This window comes from Syzygium oleosum, unplaced genomic scaffold, assembly GCF_021117445.2.
Source record: "Syzygium oleosum isolate NSW1041296 unplaced genomic scaffold, Sole_v2.1 Sole_v2.02, whole genome shotgun sequence".
Classification (NCBI taxonomy): domain Eukaryota; kingdom Viridiplantae; phylum Streptophyta; class Magnoliopsida; order Myrtales; family Myrtaceae; genus Syzygium; species Syzygium oleosum.
The window spans coordinates 480,042-501,308 of NW_026607486.1; the positions used below are offsets into that span (position 1 = coordinate 480,042).

Genomic DNA, 21,267 nt, shown 5'->3' on the forward strand with positions numbered 1-21,267 from the left:
ATACTCTATTGACTATGTAAATATAGACACATGTTATGTAATCCACCTTCTATTTCAGAATGATTGACAAATGTATAATACACTTTATAATGTAACTTTTTTTTTTCATATTTCTTTGTCTAATAAATATTGCCATATACGAATTTCTCCGCGGCCTATTCTCTTTTTGATTTTTCAAATCTATGAGTCATTCACATATTGCGATAATAAATTCGATCGAGGGAGATAAATCACAACTCTGAATTCTCGAAAATGATATGGGTCCCTTGAGCTTGAGTTACAAATTAGGTACTATAGACTCACTATTAACTTAGAGAAATTATACGGGACTCACTGCAAAACTTAGATCAGCTCGCTAATCTTTTGCTTGCGTGAGAGTGTGAATTCCTTAGACATGAGGCCGACATTCTGTGCACTAATATCCACACATTGTCCAAGTCAATCCTTGCCATTATCATCAAGTTGCCTGAATCATGTTTCATGCCGATAGAATTGGCCTTCTGAGTTTCAAGCATTCATCTTGCCTTCTGGTCTGAGTGGAATTAACTGTAGACGCCTTACTATAGAGTTAAATGGACTATAGTGACTTGGACTTCTAACTTTCTGCATATTCTGCAATACTCACAATTCACTTGAAATCTTTCAAAGTATTCACAGAATGATAATGTAGAGTCAGGTATACTTTTCTCGATGTTTTCTAAGATCCGAACCGAGTTCTTTAAAGTTCCACATATTTTAATAAAGTTCGAAGCAGAACAAATGAGTAATTCTGTAAGTTCCCACACAGGCGACTTTCAATAGAAAAGAAATCATACAATTTCAGCTACAACCAGAGAAATTTTGTATTAAGAGTTTCTCCAACATCAAAATGGTTAATGACAGTATGTTCCACTAAATAGGGAAAACAACAGGAGATAGTTAGGCTGATCGTCCCTCCCTATCTTTTTTCATTGTTTCAATCTTGTTGCTGGAAGCAGCATGTTACCGCCGATAGAGGCTTGTATGTGGCATTAAAAGCATGAACAGTATAGCACTAGTAGCGTAATCTAAGTTCTCACAGATCATAAACGGTTGAGAAGTTCTTGAACGATTGCGCTTCGAGGAACTACTTCCTCTTTGGCATTCTCAAAATCTTTCAACTTTACCACGCCTTCCCTCAGTTCCCGCTCGCCTACTAGAACCATCCAGGGGATTCGGTACTCTTTGACGTAATCAATGTGTTTCATCACTCTTTTACTGACCAGGAATTCTGCTTTCAATCCGGCATCCCAGAACTCCTTCGCTAGCTCTGCTGCTAAAGGCAGATCATCCCCCAAAAATCCAACCAACACTTGTGTCTCTGTAGCTCGAATTATCTGTTGATGTGAAAAAGGAAATCAGATGACTCTATTTACATTTTCCAAATGATATTCTCATCATCCATAAGTTTAGGACGTTACGTAAATTCAACTACTGAAAGTCTACAGAACATCTAAAACTTTCAAATAGTTAACTTCCATCTAAAATGGGAGATGCTAAAAGAGAATGTTAAGCTCAGTTGTCAGAATTAGATCTCTGTGAAGGTGACAGAAAGCAATGATCCTAATATTCGGTTACAAAGAATAGATTGAATTCTGGAAAAATTTCAAACTTTTTTCATCAGAAATTTTTGTTCTTTTATATGCTCGGGGATTTCAATCCTGCATAAGGATATGAGAAATTGACAATGGTGGAAAGGTCCAGCGACTGCTGAGATTATAAAATTAATCTCACGTCAACTAGCATGGAAAAATCAAACAAAAGTGCCCGTCAATATTTTTCTTCGCTTAGTTCACTCACAGTTCAAATAAAGCCTCCTACTATCTCGAAATGAGCAAGTCATAAAAAAAATAAAGAATGCAGGCATGGTATTACAGAAACAAATAAACTGGTTAGAATGGTAAGCTGCACCCACTAAGTGCTCTTTTGTACTTATCGTCATAACTATTCAAAAAACTTTGATAAACGTAATCTAACACTCCTCCAAGAATCGGATTGAAGCAAACAAAACAATTTACTTTTTTCACAATTAAGGAAGAGCCTAGAGAGATTTTAGTCATAAGAAGAGATAAAACTAATTGGAGGAGCGTCCGCTGCCGCCGTGGGGTCCTTACCAAAAAAAAAAAAAACTAATTGGAGGATGAAAATTAATTACTCAAAATCTTACTTATCACGTTTCAAACCAAAAAGTAGGCAAAAAAAGGTTTAGAACCCCTAGGATAAAAAAACGGAAGTCTTGGCTCTGGTGGGGCATACAAGCTAAGGTTCCTATTGATATTTGACATTAGCCTCCTATGGCCATTACGATCTCTAAATCCCAGAAAGTACCTTCAAATGGTCCGTAACACCAATACAACAAATTTATTACTCTTTTGCTTTGCCACAAAATAATCAATCTATGAGCCATCCACATTTCTGTTAATAAATAGTGGGTCATCTATACCTTCTCAAAGATTATCTCAGTTAATTAGCTATAGAAAGGCATCTAAACTATCCAACTGCTTCTGCAATTAATACAGTAAGTCAAGGTACAAGTTCTCAAAATCTCCGAGAATGCTTAAACACAATAAGAGAGACCAAGGAGAGAAGTGAAGCAAGTAGAATTACAGATAGATCTTAAATGAGTACCTGGTTCTGATCTTTCTGAAGCTGCTCCATTATTGCAAATACTCGTTCAATTCCTAGACTGACACCAACTGCCGGAACCTGCTTTGTACCAAACATTCCTATAAGGTTGTCATAACGCCCTCCAGCAGCAATTGTTCCAACCTGTGCATATAATCTGTTATTACAGTCTAATGACCAACAAGATCAATCAGATGATTAAAAGCATGAAATTGATTGCACTATTCTATCCTTATAAAAAGCAAAAATTGCAGTTTCATCGAATCCTATCATGACAAGCACCATGTAATGGATCAAAAGCTATATCTACCACATTCAACCACATCACCATCCAAGATCACTAAAGCACTCGACTCTTTCATCTCTTGCAACAGTGGCTAAGTGCAAATATTTGTTCCATTGGAGCTTCCAAGAAGCAGTACCTGTGTAAGACCAGAAAAAACAAGGCTCTGAAATGTGGATGGCAGTTCACATTCACTTTCAAAACCTGGCATAATAATTTAATTTGGTAGCTTCTCTAAACAACTCAGGCGGTGCAATTATTCAGTTCATCAGTCTTCCCAAAGAGAAGCCTTTGGTACATTCCGTAACTATGCTCCAGATTTTTCATGTGAACATTAACATAATAAAGTGAAAAGTATCCTATCAAGATGCAAACAATTTAGCAATAAGACCTCATCAACATCTCTTAGCAAATTTTACGCCTCAAATCTTTCATATGTCTCACTCTGGCACGAGCGTGTTCTTTGAAACGTTTAGAAATGACCATGGTGACAAGAAAACTGCAACTGCAAGGCAACTCCTCCATTTTGTAATCAGAAGCGGTTACTTCTATGTCCTATCTTTCACAAACATAAATGTCAGATAAAAATTGCTTATACATGGAATATTAAATAGGAAGTGCTTGCAAGGAATTACCTGTGTGGCCCCTTTAAAAACTGCTTCAAATATCACCCCTGTATAATAATCGAGACCTCTGGCAAGACTCAAGTCAAAAACAACTTTGTTGATACACTTTGACTTTTCCAAGGCATTGAACAATATCTCCAAGTCATTCAGGGCATGCACAGATCCTTCATTTTCCAAAAATTTGCTCCCCTCCTGTTGAAGCTTTGACAACAATTCCAGAGGTGCACCCCTTTCCTTTACAAAATTGCCAATGCGGTCCGCTGTCTCAGCAGTTAAACCTTTTTCCTCCACCTAAATGATGTTAAGAAATTTGGCCTCGTTTGTTTAACAATAAAACACCATGTGAAAAGATCAGTTTATCCACCCAAAGAACACATGTTTCCATAATCACCACAGCACATGACAAACAACCCAACAATAAAGTTGTTAAAGAGCCCCATCAAATAGATGACAACTGAGTACATATTCATGCATAAGCAGTGAATTGGAACAAAACACAACTAGCTGATATTTACTGAATGATAACACATGCTTGTTACCTTTAACTTCTCTGGATATTTCAGGACTCATGCATTCATTTGAGGAGCCTAAAATGTGCGTAAACTCTTCCCTCCAATGGCGAATGACAAATCGATTGTCAACAGCTAAATATAAAAACAGAGATCTAGCAAGTGCTTTCAAGCATGTCCACATTTAAATCACCCAATGCTATCTTTTCCTCCATCGGAATCAATTGAACATATTGTACAAATAAAGTCGAACAAAAATTGAGTTCACAAAGAAAATGACATTCACAACACCACATACCAAACCTGGTTTTGATCTGGTCCGACAGTTATTCAGACACAAGTATACATGCAAGGCTACTAAAGAGTTTCTCATCATTACCTTCCTAATTCAGACATAAGCATGCATACAACGATGGTATAATCTCTTACCATCTCCTTCCAGATCTGCTCAAATGGCTGTTTGTCTAACTTGTCGATACTTGAGCAAATAGTTCTGAATTTCTCTGATGGCACACCACATATTTCCAGCATACCGTCCAATAACTTCCGGTGGTTCAGCTTTACCTGAGAACAAACATTATGAGCAAAATTAATAAGAAAAACAAAAACAACAACAGCTGAGAAGAAGGTATTTAAACTCCGACGAAAATGCCAAATATCAAGAACATCTTTTTCCATGTACATATCTAGTCTGAACACCAGATACTAAATATTTACCAGCAATCATTAAATCCAGAAAGTAACTATAAAGACAGTCAGAAACCTTACGACTGAAGTGCAACATCTTTCCTGAATTTCTACATAAACATTAAAACGCCATCCTGAACATCAACAACGAGGACATAATTATTACATTATAAAAGGACAATCCTTGAGGGCAAACAAGCCTCACCCATTTAACCATCAAGATATTGCATTCTTTTTCATTTTCCTTTTCAAACTTTATTTTTTTGTTTCTTCTTTTAATCTGTCTTCTAAATTTCAGGATATGGATAAAACATGTGAAGGACGGGTGGAGGACAAGAGAGAGGATGTTTACCTCATAGTCTCCAATATTCAGTTTATCAAGCAAGTCGATAAGAATTACTACGACCTCATAATCTGGCCCCATCCTTACATTTTGCCCAGCAATGTCAAAGTCACATTGGTAAAACTCGCGGTATCTACCCTTAGAAGGGTTATCCCTCCTGTATACTTTAGCTATTTGGTGTCTCTTCAATGACGTAAGTCCATTCATAGCCATATATCTCGCAAATGGAACAGTCAAGTCGTATCGTAGAGAACAAAGCTCTCCACCCTGTCAAACAAAAGGACAGTAACCTTCAGAGGGAAGACAAAAGATCATTCATCATTTCAGATGTCAAGGAAAAACATGAGTATGGCTCACAACACAGAAAATACGTAACATTAGTACAGTGAATCAATTACGCCAATCCCTGGTTCTCCAAGTCAGTGAGAACGTCACATTCGCAGAGCAAGGGATTTTAGCAACTTTAAGAACTTTCTTAAGCATGACATGCATAAGAATATCAGCCATCAATACATCTAAGGTAGGAAGCAAGGTGAACTTAATAAAATATCCTCGATGTTTACCTGGTCAGCAAGATCGTATATCAACTTTGAGTCCTCGCCGTATTTTCCCATCAGAGTCTCTCTCAGTTCAAAAACAGGAGTATCAAGTGCCGTGGCACCATGCTTCTTGAAAACCTCTGTTATAATAGAGAATGCTTTCTCTCTTATTGCCATTTGTTCTTTCGCAAAATCACGAGTTCCCTGCATGGACCATACCATGCAAATGTCAAACTGACTGAAATCTCCGACAGACATCAAAAGTAGTCGACATTAATCAAAATGGTTGAAGTCAGCAACGGCTTTCGCAGGTTCCGATACAGGATAAAGTTCTTCCAATCATAGAAAATGATATTCTAATGTGAAAGTTAAACAAAGATGGCCTTGTCTGTAAGCAGAATAATTCATGACTATTTTGAATGTGAGTTGAAGCAACAACTTAACCTATCACAAAGGTGTGCTTCGATAGAACTCAGGAAATTGCATGGACCGAACAGATATCTCAAGAGAAGCTCAATATTTCTTGTCCTGCAATCACATGCTATCCTCAACATAAGTTACTTAACTTGATACTACTCTCTCTCTCCATAAACTACTTAGAACTATGAAGAAGTAAACGTACAGAAACCAGTTCTGCTAAGTCCACACCCCAACTTAAGTTTTCAGCAGCCTCATTAGGAACACCAAAATTTCTATTAGTTAATTAGTTTACCCTGCCTTTAGTCATCAAGCAGCCACATCATGAATGAGGTCGATATAGTCCATTCAAAGTTTTCGAAACAAACAAATCATATGACAAACCATAGCATGCTAGGGCTACAAAAAAAAAAGTAGATAAAAGCAATTCTGTTGATATCATACTAATCATTTCATAGCTTGAATAAATTACCTTGGCAAGCTTGGGCAGCCTTCTACTCTCATTACTGTCCACAATGTCCTTCACTTTGTTCAAGAAATTGTCAAATTCCGGACCCCTCGTGTCTAGGAACAGTAATAAATCTTTTACAAGTTTCTCCAGCGACCCTGTACTATCTCCATTCCTCTGAAATCTATCCTTAATCAATTGCACCACAACAGCTGTCCCTCTCCCCAACAACACCTTCTTCTTCTTTTTCTTCTCACTTTTCTTATCTGCTTGCACTCCATTAATTTCATCATGCTTTCCCTTTTCGATCAATTCACTTCCCTCAAGCGCAACAAATGCGGTAATTGCCTCCCAAGCCACTATTTTCCAGACACGATCACAAAGCACATACAATTCATGCACAAACTTCTCAAAATCTCCGCCAATATATGCATCCACGATAACCTTTTTCTCATTCTCCAAATCATCCATACGTACACAGTCCTTCTCAAACATACCTGTTAAGCTGCTTTTCAGGGCATCGGCAGCAATTGAATCTAAATTCATCTTCGCACGGCACAAAGAGCTCTTACCGATCCTCAGCAGCGCATCAGCCAGCGGCAACAACACATTCACAACGTCATCTGCCGCGCCATCAGCGGCGGACCCAGTTTTCTGTATTCTAACAGACGAATGCAGGTACACTCGCACCTCTGAATGCACCGATTTGACCACCCTTCTCAATGTCGCATGAACTTTGGGAATGCACGAAATTGCCTCGCTCTCCACCTCACCCACCAGCTTAGACCCATTAAGCAAGACTTTCATATCACTAGCAACTCCGATCTCATCCTTCTGGACAAACCCATCACCCGAGTCCATCGGATTGAAGACCGCCACGTTAGCTTTGATGGCCTCGCACGACAATGCAGCAACCGCATCGACCGTCGTGGACAAGGCCGTCGACAAGTGGTCCAAGACCGCACAAATCCCGTACAAACTGGAATGCGCATTCTCCAATATGCATACTTCTTCATCGGTCACGGCGAGATTTCCAAAATCCCGAGGAGGCACGGAACTCAAGGAATCCAAAATGAGATCGACGAGTACCGTGCGCGTGCCGGAAGAACCCGACAGAAGGAGCTTGTTGAGAAGCACCGTGAGAGAAGCGCGGGTTTCCACAACGCTGAAGTAAGGGGGGAAGGATATCTGGAAATTGGCGGCCGGAGAGATCCGATTGGCCGGCGAAGCCGCGAGGCGATCGCTCGCCGACGAGTCTACGCGCAAGCGGGCGGTACCGGCGGCGACCGCGTATGACGAGGACGCGGAGAGGGAGGAGCCCTTGCCTCCCAGAGTCACCACCACGGCGGTGGCGGTGGCGGCGGCGGTGGCGGTGGCGGTTTCGCCGCCGTCGGCCATTGCAAGAGCAGATGTGAAGAAGGCTGGCTTTCTTTCCAGGCGAAGAAGCTCCGATGGCGGCGTCTAGGGTTTTGGGAGGTTTGGGCAGTTTAGCTTGGAAACAACGCATCCGGACTTTTTATCAACCAAAAGAGAATAAAAAATTCTCTGCAAAAAACAAAAATCACTTTTTTTTGTGAAAAGAACGGAAACATGGCACAAACAATCCATGAATTTTAATTTAATGTGTAATGTGGCCATTGAAATTTTATTTTATTCAATATAGTCCCTGAACTTTAGCCCCATGTGTAATTTGTTCAGCCTAAACTTTTAATTTGTTCAACATGAACTTTTGATACATGCTCAATTTAGTTCTTCAACTATATGAAAATATTCAATGTTGTCCTTGAACTTAACTTAATGGAATGATGATATTGAATATTTTCATTTAATCCAAGGACTAACTTAAACATGTACCGAAAATTTAAGGATCACATTATATATTGGGTCAAAGTTCAAGACTATTTTAATCATTTTCCCTAAAAGAATAGATTCGTTTGGGAAAAAAAAAAGTGAAAATTATACTTCAATAACCAAAAAGCTAAATTTTAAGAAAAACAATACGGTGCCAATCTACTCAATACCGTAGGCCGGAGACTATTTCAACTTATAAGCAGTGCAAGTGCTCGTACTTATTAAAGTTTCTTCTCTAATTTTATGCATCCCGCTTCTATCAAAATTTAATATTTTTAAAAATATTGTGACAAGTATCATGAAATTTGACATGCGAGATTAAAAAAACAATGAAAAAACTGAAAATATAATAAAAAATTAAAGTGACTTACATATATACTTTCTTCACCCTTCTAGTTAGCATAATAAATAACAATTCTATTACGTGTTGCATTGGACAAAAAAAGATGCAATTTTACCATTTGTTTTATGAAGTAGACTCGTATTTATGTAAAAATGATTAAAGATATTCATCACAAAAAGTAATATAATTAATACAGTTTTACATACTATTTCTGTTTCGTGATGTATTATTTAATTGAATTCAGCCTAATCTTGATATACTTCGAATTGTATAGCACACAATTAATTCAGTTTTGGCCCTATATTATTGTGTGGATATATATGCTTGCATACTTACAAGTATTTTATTTGATACGAAACACTTGAAAAATTTTAAACTATCGAGACAACGATACATATCCTTCACTCGTAGTTTTCTAAGATTCAAACTAAGTTCTTTAGGTTTTTGCATTTCGGAAGAAAAGTTCGAAGAAATTTTATATAACTCCCAAACCGGCGACTTTCAATTGAGAAGAATTTCTAACATTTTCAGTTAAGTTGAGAATCACGAACTATAAAAATTTGACTAAAAAATTCTAATACAAAAATGTGAAAGATCTATCCTTTTTATCATTTAAAAAAAAATATTTGACTCAGCCAACAGAGAGAATAGTTGTCCAAAACAGCCTAAATTCCACACACAGTTCTTCATCGGTCACGGCCAAATTGTCAAAGTCCGAGCATGCCTTAGGAGGGACAGAACTTAAGGTAATCTGAAATGAGGTCGCCGAGCACCGTTCGCGTACCGGAAGGAATGAGGCAAAGGAGCTTGTTGAAAAGCACAGTAAGAGAAGCGCGCGCAAGCCACGAGTAAATGGATTTAAATGGGTTATGTCATGAACCCAATTCCAACTTATCTAAAAAGGGAGGTGGGGAATCGAATTCTCCACTTTTTTATGGGATTAGAAGTGGGGACGTTTAATTTTAGATGTGGATTTCGACTCCACTCTGTAAAGAGGCGGAGTAAAAATCTGAGAGTGAATTGAGAGTTTCAGTGGGACAGGCAAAAAGAAAAATACACTCGCTAATAATTTTTCTTCTTTTTTTCATCCTTGCTAGACAACTCTCGGACTCTCTTCTCTCTTTGACTTGCGAGCTTTTCCCTTGCCGCCCGTGATCTTGACGGCTCTGTTCGCGGCTCCCTTGCCACCTCCCACAAGATTCATCGTAGACATACTCTCAAGACTCCCCCGTCGAAACACTCCTTGACCTCCGTCGCGTCTGTAAGTCATGGAGCTCGCTCATCCACCCCTTGTCCTTCGCCACCGGGCACCTCCGTCTCCCCCTCTCCCGCTCCAAACCTCACCAGAACCTCCTCCCCCTCCACTTGCCTCGCGTTCCGCACGACTGGCCCATTCCCGCCCACGACGCCGACTTCTGCTTCGTCCTATGCTCCAACCCTATCTCTGGCTCCTTCATCCTCCGCACAAAGTTTGCCATCCCTTTTGACAAGCGCACGTTCTCCTTCGAGGTTGTCGGCTTAGTCGACGGGCTCGTCTGTGTGTCGCAACTCCACAAGAGGTTCGAGCTCTAGACCATCCAGAGCATGAATTTGTGGAACCAGGCCATGGGGAAACTGAGGGACCTGGTGAATAGGGATGCGGGGGAGCGTGTTGTTGATGAGAGCAGGTACCAAATTCACGGGTTTTGGGCGTGACCACGGGGGCCACACTTAGTGGGTTGTGAGGATCACTTGCGGCCGCACGAGCAAGGGGGAGAAGGAGAGTTTGATGGATGCTATCTAAGTCAAGGTTTGTATAGTGGAGAGAAATTCGTAGAGAATGTTAAGATTCATAGGCAATGCCCACCAGGTGTTGGTACAACCCCTATGTCGTAGCTTTTGGTGCAAGTCTTTTAGCACTTTGATTGAATCAGTGACTCTTGTGGTGAAGAAACTAGCTTGACCTAGGGGTGTTGTCTAAATCGGGAATCGTTCGGACCGGACCGGCCGGTTTGGTCCAATTCTCCGGAGTGTAGGTCCAGTTTTCAGTTCCTAAAAGCAGAATTGATATCCGAGCGTTCCGGTCCGGTTCCCGATTCCAAAGGGAACCGGACCAGATCGGATCGATTGCATATATTTTTTTATTTTTGTATCATTATTTGTGGATGATCAGGGTCAAACTTTCATCACCACCTTCACAGCCCATCCAAAACTTGACCCCTGAGCTCCTTTGCTAACTAGATGAACTTGTGCATGGAGTCGCCCATTCTTCAAAAGCAACAATTTAAAGAGAAAAATTGCTAAAAATGGATCTCCGGTTGGGTTGAGTATGGATTGCTAAAATTGTTTGCACATAAATAGGTTAATTTGGGTTAAACCACTTTCGACCTGACCTGTCAGTTTGATGAGTCTAGTACCCAATTTGTCTAATTATGCACGTCGACATAATATCATAACTTCGTCGTTTAGTAACCTACCTACCTCTCTTTTTACTAACTCATTAAAATAAACACATTTAACATTTTACTCGTATTGCGGTAGTTCGAGATAGTAATAAAGTTAGTGCAAAAACCAAACGATCATTTTCGGTTTTGGGAGTCAAAAATGGGGAAAAGAGCCAAAAAAGTCCTAAACCTTTTGCATTGGTGCCAATTTAGTCATAAACCTTTTTTTGGTGCCAATTCAATCCTAAACCTTTTGCATTGGTGCCAATTTAGTCCTAAATCTTTTTTTGGTGCCAATTCAGTCCTAAATCTTTTGTATTGATGTCAATTCAGTCCTAAACCTTTTTGTTTTTGTGCATATTCAGTCCATCCGGCCAAATTTGGCCAGATTTTGCTGACGTGGACAACTTTTTAATAATATTTTAATATTTTTTTGAATTTTTATTTATTTATTTTCTTTTTTTTTTCCCTCCCCTCCCTCCTTCCTCAAGCCGGTCGTCGGCAACGGCGAAGGCGAGCCTCGCCAAATCTAGCGAGGTCGTGCCTCGCCTAGCGACCGGCGAGGTTGGACCTCACTAAAGGCCTTCGTCGCAGCCTCCGGCAAGGTCGAACTCGCCGGCCTTTGGCCGGTCGCCGATCCTGTGACCGGCTGGAGGAAGGAGGGAGGAAAAAGAAAAGAAAAGAAAAGAATAAATAAATAAATAAAAATTCAAAAAATATTAAAAATATTATTAAAATTTATCCACGACAGCGCCAATAAACAACCAGCGTCCACGTCAGCAAAATCCGGCCAAAATTGATTGGAAAGACTGAATTGGCACAAAGACAAAAAGATTTAAGACTGAATTAGCACAAATACAAAATGTTTAAAGACTAAATTGGCACCAATGCAAAATGTTTAGGACTTTTTTGACACTTTTCCTGTCGAAAATGTATTCTCGTGAAAGATAGATGGGTCTTATCATCAACCTACCACAATATTTGGACAAAGTTGTTCTAGATTCATCGTTGATCAAATCTTAAAGGGGTTTAAAATGATACTATTTTGCACATGTCCACTTCTCGAGCTTTGACTTCTTTTTTTGCCAAGGTCCACTTCTTATGTTGGCTTTGGTGAAGAGTATTTCTTACTTTTTTTTATGCTCCTTTCCTTTTGTTTACTCGGTGGATAACCAGTTTTATAAATTTATGATATATTTGAAGGAAATGTCACGATTGAATTGTTTAATATTATTCAATAATGATACATACTTGGAGCACGGAGTCAATTTAGCCAAGCTTAGCTTGCTAACTTTCATACACGCATTATTGAGCATTGTTTTTTTTTTTTGTCGAAACATTATCGAGCATTGTTCACTGTGGAGATTTTTATGGATTGTATTAATACTATCAAAAACCTCAAACTAGTACATTCAATCATGTTTACCCCAAATTAATTTTTGTGTCACAAAGATTTATCACATTTCCCCATACTAATATAACCGTGCCACTTTTACCCTAAATTGTGGTAAATCTATGACTTTTTTTGGGTAAACGTGACACGGGTGCACATGTTTGGGATGGATGTGGTACGGTTGCACGGTTTGAGATTTCTTATGATATAAAAAATTTGTTTGGGGTAAATATGGTACGGGTGCCCTTGTATAGGGTAAAATGACACGATTATACTAGTATAGGAGTTTTTGTGACACAAAATTTAGTTTGGCGTAAAAACAGAATAGATACACCGATTTGAGTTTTTTTTATGGTATTAATCCCGATAGATTATGACATAGTAATGAGGGAATCCTAACAATCAGAATGTGGATGAAAAAGAGAAAAAAAAATGATAATCTTAATTTTCATAGAAATAATCAACACGTATAATTTATCGTGACAATATTGATATCAAGTTATATGAACATTCTAAAATATTTAAAAATAAAATTAATATCACAAAAATCTCAATTTGGTATACTCCGGTCATGTCTACCGAACTAAAATGATTGCATACATGGGTGTGTTTTGTAATCATTCTGTTTCCAGAAACAAGAAAAAAAAAATCTTTTTCCATTTTCGATTCTTGTTCCCAGGATCAAGAATCATGTTCCAAAACTGATTCTGGGAATAAATTTATGTCCGGAAACAAAAAATTTTCCAAATAAATTTTTGTTTTTTTTTTTCTCGAGAATAAAAGAATAGAATCAGGTACTATTTAGCCGGTTATCAAATGGGCCCGTAGAGACCATCGACCCGGTCCAGGCAGGACCGTCTCAGCTCCGAGGTATCAAAGGCTCACATTGGTTTGTCTATGGTGGTCTCTGCGGGCGTGATCCTCTTGCGAGGTTACTTTCGTCTTTTCAATTAACATGGCCGTGTCTAAACCCTAATTTCCACTTTCATTCCCCCCTCTCTCTCTCTCTCTCTTCTCTCTCTCTCGCGGAGCATCTTCTTCTTCTTCCAAAGTTCCAGCTTCCAGAAACTTCCGCTGCCTCCGGCGAGCGGTCGTCGGAGATCGGAGCTCCTTCGTTCGGCCGCCAAGTCCATGCGGTTCGTGCTCTCTCAGATCAAGCCGGAGTCCTCCATTTGAGCCGTCGGTTCGTGCGGTTCGTGCTCTTCTCGTCAGCGTTTGTTCGCTCTCTCTCTGTCTCTCTCTCTCAGGTTTGTTCCTTCTCTCTCTCTCTCTCTCTCTATTGTTTGTTGGGGGTAGTAGCTTCGTCTTCCGCAGAAATGGCGGTAGCTTCGCGGAATCGTCGGGAGTGAGTGAGTGGTGACCTGGTCTTCATTTCTTTGAATAAATAATTGCGAAACATGGAGTTTCGTACAGTGATTGCTGTCGCTGTTGAAATTAGGTTTTGGTCTCTATTAATTGGAATGCGAAGATATACCGGATTGTAGATTGCTGTGTTCTTTGCCGATTGCATAGATTCGGTTACAGGCCTTTTTCTTTCGTGCGTGTGTTTTGGTGATAAGGCGCACGGGTTGTGTGCATGCTTCAACAGCTGTAGTCGACAGTTACGCGATGCGTGTGACTAGATTTCCTTCTAGGATTGCTCGTAGTATTCGGAATTTCAGTTCGGTGTATTTGGTTATATGTTCGTTCAGACTCCCTCTTTGATTTGTGTGTATGAGAAATTGGCTTAGTGATTCGGCGAGTATGCGTCGTGTTCTCGACTTGATGTTGTTTCAGTTTTATGTTGGTCGGGATGCTGGTTATTCTTCATTTAGATTTGAAAAATGCGGGGGTCTCAGTTGTCATTTGAAATAGTTGTTCGAGAGCGTTCATTCGAGATCACTTTATGTAATTTTCCAGAACGGTGGCACGAAATATAGTGAGTTGTCTTTCAGCCTTTATTTGCTCTTGAATTGATGTAAAGCGAAAGTTGAATGAAAATACTTAAATCCTTTTGGGTCAATTTCTTGTTGTTTTTTCTTTAAGATGTTGGTTGATCAGGTGTCTTAGAGCATCCATGAAACTGTGTGGCTTGTTCTGCAATGGGATCATTACTGAGGTACAAGGTTGGTTGATGACCATAAGAAAGTTGCCTTCACTGGGGCTTGCTGGGACGTGAATCATGGCCTCACTTCTTGAGGGGCAATCTGGTGTTGAGTATTGACCAACTCTGCTAAACCTTAGGTCGCAGCAATCTTTTTGCTGTTTGCATTAGAAGGAACAGGCAATAACATGTCATTTGCCATGTCTAGTTACACTCTTTATGAGGATGTATACCGCTATGCTTCTAATATAATTTTCAGGGAAGAAGTTCATGGGTGTATTGACTCTAGCAGTTTATCTCAACCATGCAGGAATTTAGTCTGTATTTTCCATGGGAGACGCAGAGAACGCCCTTCCTCCCTCAAAGAAAAGGGCTGCTGGTAGAGAACTTAATCGCGACAGACCTGAACTTGATGATGAGGAGGATGCATCAGAACAAGAGAGCGGGACCTTCAAGAGGGCAAGTAATGAAGTGCTAGCAACCAGGAGAATTGTCAAAGTACGTCGAAATCAAGGCACATCTGCCCCTTCTTCCAATCCTTTTGCTGGAATTCGCTTGGTTCCACCTGCTGAGGCAAAGTCCGCGGAGGTGAGCCCTGAAGAGGAAGCTGTGAGTGAGAAGGCTACTGCTGGTTTGGATGAAGAGGATAAAGAGACCGAGAAGGACACCAATGGTGATAATAAACAAGCAGAAAGCAAAACTGATGAGGTCGGAACGGAATCTGCTGCAGATAAGGAGGATGTTGCAGATAAGGATGTTGACGATGATGCTAAAAACTCACCCGAACAAAAGCCAGAGGGTGAGGCAGCAACTGGAGGCGAAAAAAGCGAAAGCAATGTCAAGAAAGACGACGAAAATTCAAATTCAACTACTGAAACTACTCCGCTGAGCTCATTCCAACAGCTTTCAAGTACACAAAATGCATTCACTGGTCTTGCTGGTACTGGCTTTTCTACTTCTACCTTCTCATTTGGGTCTATTCCGAAGGAAGGGTCTGCAACAGGCACTGGTTCTGGTTCTCTTTTTGGACTCAAAGGTGACCAACCTTCTTTTGGGTTTGGTCTCTCCAGTAATGGGAACTCCTCAATTTTTGGCGCTTCTGTCGTGTCCAAGGGGGAGAATAGCGGTGTCACGACTCTGCAGGAGGTTGTGGTTGAGACGGGTGAAGAAAATGAGAACGTGGTTTTTTCTGCTGATTCTGTGTTGTTTGAATATGTAGAGGCTAGCTGGAAGGAACGTGGTAAGGGTGAAATCAAAGTGAATGTGTCGACAACTGGTAATGAGAAAGCCAGACTCCTCATGAGAACTAAGGGGAATTACAGGCTTATTTTGAATGCCGGTCTTTACCCAGAAATGAAGCTCACAAATATGGACAAGAAAGGCATCACTTTTGCATGCGTTAACAGCATCACTGAAGAAAAGGGCAATCTTTCTACGTTTGCTCTTAAGTTCAAAGATGTCTCCATCTTAGAAGAGTTCCGTGAGTCTGTCACAAGGCACCAAGGTAATACAGCACAGAAAGATGATGCAGCCGAGGTTTTGAAGACTCCAGAAAATTCCCCTGAAGATTCAAGTGAGTGAAAGGTAGTAGACGTCCGAATAGATGATTCTGTTATGGGTCGATGTCGTTTGTGGAAGTCGTTCGTGAGAATAATCTCATAACTAAGCAAATTTCCGGGTCCTCGTGAAGCAGAGTTTAGGGTATATGATCTTTTTGGTCGAGTTGGCCTTTGCTGACATGTTTTTACCTTTCTCATGTATCGCGTCTTAAACTGTCAACTATCATTTACAAACCTGAGAGTACGGAGCAACGAGAGGATTAGCTATTGTCCCGATGGGATAGTTACTCGACGAGTTAACCGGTCATAGGACATAATGAAGCAGCTTCATTTTTTCTCCTGGGTTGCTAAGCATGAAGCGATTAGCTCATAATAGCAGTCATTAAACTTGGCTCTACAGTCTACACTGCCTTAGACTAGAATTCACTGTGTCCATATTTTCTCTGATTTGTCAATTATATCCTCTGTTCCCTTAGGAAGAGCGACTGAATGCTTGAACTGAGTAGTAGTGGTCTAGTCCTTCCATGTTCCAACGGGAGAGCTATAGCCTTCTCTGGGTGGGTCTATAATAGGATAAAGACATCTGTTTTGAAATTTGCATGGCATTGATAATTTGTCTGTGGTTGGTCAAATTCAAATCAAGAATGTCGTCTCGGTAAGTACAGGAGTCTACCAGTGATGAGGCTTCTTTTCTAATATATAGGATATTAAAAAGGTTAATTCGTTAGGATTGGCGCACCAAATTTTGGGTTTTCCGCATCCTTGCACTCGCCCACAATCTCTTTTCACTATTTTTTTTTTAGCATTTCTTGCTAGTAGGACAGCACCCTTACTATGCACCCACAATCTCTTTTGCGGTGCAAGGATGACCACGTATTGCAATTTGGGGAAGATGGGACAACCGGAACGAGGATTAGAGATAGTTTGATGCATTTAAGGAAATAAATCCAAGGATATTATTCAAGCCAAAAAAAAAAGGCCATGGGATATTCAACTGCAAATTTGAGGCGATGTATATCATTCCAAAATCTAGTGTAATCTGTCTATAATACTTTATTTGTAATATATAGATGAATATAATACGGTTGCAAAATTTAGTGTGTTGTTTTTGCTGTTTCAGAAATTTTTCTAAAGAAAAGCTAGTTCTTTTTCAAAATTTAAATAAATAAAAGGATGACAATATCACGTATAAATTATTTAAATTAAGTGCTAAATATATTTTGCGTTATAGTTTCAAAATCGTAGAAAACAAAAAAATAGAGAGAAAAAAGCTAGGGTGCGGTTTTTTGTTGCACTAGATGAAAAATGGATCGGCCAAAGTCAATTCGATTGTTTAACAATGGCGAGAATTCCTCTAGCGGAGTTTGAGACAAATAGCAAAAAGCCCTTTCGAACCAACTTAACCAAGCACGTAGAATGAGAAGCCCCGTAAGCGTACAATAATATCTTCATTAATGTAAAAGACACATCATCCGTGTGTTTGTGATATGACTCGAGTATACTTACATCGAACATTGGATGGAACTTTAACTTTGGGGGAAGCTCAAGCTTGTAGGCAACCTTCTCGACTCGTTGAGAACTCGAAAAGGCACCGAAGAAGGCCTAATTCTAATGTTATTTTCTTTTTGGAAATCTAATTCTTATTTTTAATGGCTTTAACAATCTCGTTTTAGAGATACTATTTTGATACCTGTGATTATCATATTGTAGTGTTCAATTTTCTTCAAATTAAAATTTTCCCTTGCTTTTTCTTTTTAATATTCAAGGACCTCACCTAATGAGATTTGAGCAAATCCCAAGTGAGATTTTCTGGGATATTTTCTGTTCACCAAGTAAAAGAGTTTCCCGATTTCATTGAAAATATTAGGTAGCGAATGATAACCATTCTGTTCCGGAATGAGTTCCTGAACCAGAAATAGATTTTTCTATTTCTGGTTCCTGGATGAGTTTCTGAGAAAAAAAACCCGTTTGATAATGACCAAAAATTTCTATTTCTAGAACAGAAACCCGTTTGATAACAACACAAAATTTCTATTTCCTGAAATAAAAACCCGTTTGATAAACAACAGAAAATTCTATTTCCAGGAACAAAAATCCATTTTTTTAGAAATGGAATAAAAATAATAAAAAATCCGAAAAATTCATAAAAATCTTTAAAAAAATTCAGAAAATCCCAAAAAATTGAAAAATTCCAGAAAAAATCATCAAAATGTCGAGAAAATAAAAAAAATTTAGATTTCGGGAAAATAGGAAATTTGTTGAATTTTTTTTAAAAAAAATCAAGAAATCAAAAATTTCAAAACTTCACAGAATTGCCTAGAATACCTGTGGCCACCCACTTTTAGTGAAATTTAAATTTTTTTAGGTGCCCAAAAAAAATCAAAAAATCAAAAATTTCAAAACTTCACAGAATAGTTTAGAATACATGTGGCCACCCACTTTGAGTGAAATTTAAATTTTTTAAGTTGCCCAAAAAAATTCAAAAACTCAAAAATTTCAAAACTTTATAGAATGGCTTAGAATACATGTGGCCACCCACTTTGAGTGAAATTTTAATTTTTGGAGGTGAAAAAAAAGCAAAAAATCAAAAATTTCAAAACTTCACAGAATGACTTAGAATACATGTGGCCATCCACTTTAAGTGAAATTTAAATTTTTTTAGGTGAAAAAAAACATAAAAAATCAAAAATTTCAAAACTTCACAGAATGACTTACAATACCTCTAGCCACCCACTTTGAGTAAAATTTAATTTTTTTAGATGCCCAAATGGTATTTTTTATTTTTTATTTATTTTTTTTGGTTCCTAAAAAAAATTAAATTTCACTCAAAGTGGATGGCCACATGTATTCTAAGCCACTCTGTGAAGTTTTGAAAATTTTTCTTTTTTGCTTATTTTTTTTTTTTTTTTTTCGACACCTAAAAAAAATTAAATTTGACTCAAAGTGGGTGGCCACAGGTATTCTAAGCAATTATGTGAAGTTTTTTATTTTTTATATTTTTCGGCACCTAAAAAAATTTAAATTTCGCTTAAAGTGGATGGCCACAGGTATTCTAAGCCATTTTGTGAAGTTTTGAAATTTTTTCTTTTTTTTTTTTTTTTTTTATTTTTTTCGGCACCTAAAAAAATAAAATTTCGCTCAAAGTGGGTGGCCACAGGTATTTTAAGCCATTCTGTAAAGTTTTGAAATTTTTACTTTTTTGCTTATTTTTATTTTTTTTGGCATATAAAAAAATTTAAATTTCACTCAAAGTGGGTGGCCACAGGTATTTTAAGCTATTTTGTGAAGTTTTGAAATTTTTTATTTTTTTTATTTTTTTCGGCACCTAAAAAAATTTAAATTTCACTCAAAGTGGATGGCCACAAGTATTCTAAGCCATTCTGTGAAGTTTTGAAATTTTTGATTTTTTGCTTTTTTTTATTTTTTCGGCACCTAAAAAAATAAAATTTCGCTCAAATTGGGTGGCCACAGGTATTCTAAGATATTTTGTGAAGTTTTTAAATTTTAGAATTTTTTATTTTTTTTGGCAACTAAAAAAATTAAATTTTGCTCAAAGTGGGTGGCCATAGGTTTTCTAAGCCATTTTGTGAAATTTTGAAATTTTTTATTTTTATTTATTTTTTTCGGTACCTAAAAAAATTTAAATTTCACTGAAAGTGGGTAGCCACAGATTCTAAACCATTTTGTTAAGTTTTGAAATTTTTGATTTTTTGCTTTTTTTTCTCACCTCAAAGATCGTGACTTCCATATGAATATGTGTGTTGAAGAAAATGAATTCCTTAGAAATGGTTCTAACTTTTGTTCTAGAAATGAAAAACCAACTTTTTTTTGGTTCTCATTTCTGGTTTCAGAATCAGTTTTGGAAGCAAACTTGTCCCGGAAATAGAAAAATGAAATTGCGTTACCAAACGGGTTTTTGGTCCAAAACTGATTCTGGGAACAAAAAATCAGTTCTGGACAGAACCAGAATGGTTTTCATGCAGTTAGCGGCGGATATGGCACTTGCGGTTAGTTAATCAATTCTCTCCTTTTTCTTTAGTTAATGCCAAAAAAAAACTCAAAACCGGTACACATGTGACAAATTTACCCAAAACTAATTTTTTGACCACCAAAACTCCCAAAATGGTACACCCGTGACAAATTTACTCTCCTTTAAATTTTACTGTCAAATTGCTGAGTTGGATGACACGTGGTAGTTGATGAGTGTAATAATTTGGGGTTTTGTCCCTCCATTTGTTATATATTTACCAATTTGTGGTTGTTCGTGGTATTAATCCAATTTAACAGAGGCTAAATTTGTCACAAATGTACTACTTTGACGTTTTTTGTGGTCAAAAAATTAGTTTGGGGTAAATTTGTCACGGGTGTACCGGTTTAGGGTTTTTGGTGATCAAAAATTAGTTCGAGATAAATTTGTCCTACGTGTATGAGTTTAGGATTTTTCGTGGTATTAACCCTTTTATGGGGAGGGGGACTACGGATTGGCGACACGCAACCCTCCATCTAGAGGTGTCAAAATGGGTCTTAAATTCATATATGACCCATTTAAAAATAAATGGGTCATATCACTTTAATTTTAAAGAGCCAACCTTAAATGGGTTTTAAATTTTTAAAGTTTAAAAATAAATGGGTTGAGTTTGGAACCCATGTCCAACCCACCTACTAGACCCATCCACATACTCTCTCCCTCTTTACAAAAATGTTTAAAAAAAATCGAAATTTAATTATTTTTATTTTTTCTCTTTTTCTTTTATTTTTTATTTTCTCTTCTTTCTTTTTCTTTTTTTTTTTATTCCGGCCGGTGGTCGGCCCACGTACAACCGGCCACCGGGACGAGACGACCTCGCCGGAGGCCGGCGAAGCTCGAGCTCGCCGGCCTCGGGCGAGGCTCGAGCCTCGCCGATCGGCGAGCCTCGAGCTCGCCCGGACTCGGCGACCTCGAGGCTCGCCCCGATCGCGAGCCGAGGCGGCGAAGCTCGAGCTCGCCGGATCGGCGAGGCTGGAGCCTCGCCCAGATCGGCGAGAACGAGCTTCGCCGGCCTCCGGCGAGCTCGTCCTCGCCTGTGGTCGGTCGCCGGCCACGGCGACCGGCGATCGGCCAAAAATAAAGGAAAAATAAA

The 21,267-nt window shown here is 38.7% G+C and overlaps 2 protein-coding genes across 2 annotated transcripts; one reads left to right on the forward strand and one right to left on the reverse strand.

Annotated features, from left to right (window-relative positions):
- Positions 1-817: 817 nt before the first annotated feature.
- Positions 818-7,974, reverse strand: LOC115692075 (histidine--tRNA ligase, cytoplasmic). Its single transcript, XM_030618830.2, has 7 exons — positions 6,520-7,974; positions 5,655-5,834; positions 5,101-5,358; positions 4,491-4,625; positions 3,562-3,843; positions 2,647-2,787; positions 818-1,355 (listed from the first exon to the last, which is right to left on the reverse strand). Exons 1-7 carry the CDS (start codon positions 7,891-7,893, stop codon positions 1,062-1,064), a joined length of 2,664 nt encoding a protein of 887 aa, XP_030474690.1. The 5' UTR covers positions 7,894-7,974; the 3' UTR covers positions 818-1,061.
- Positions 7,975-14,918: 6,944 nt separating this feature from the next.
- LOC115692035 (nuclear pore complex protein NUP50A-like) lies at positions 14,919-16,485 on the forward strand. The gene has a single exon (XM_030618783.2). It carries the CDS (start codon positions 14,919-14,921, stop codon positions 16,167-16,169), a length of 1,251 nt encoding a protein of 416 aa, XP_030474643.1. The 3' UTR covers positions 16,170-16,485.
- Positions 16,486-21,267: the final 4,782 nt, after the last annotated feature.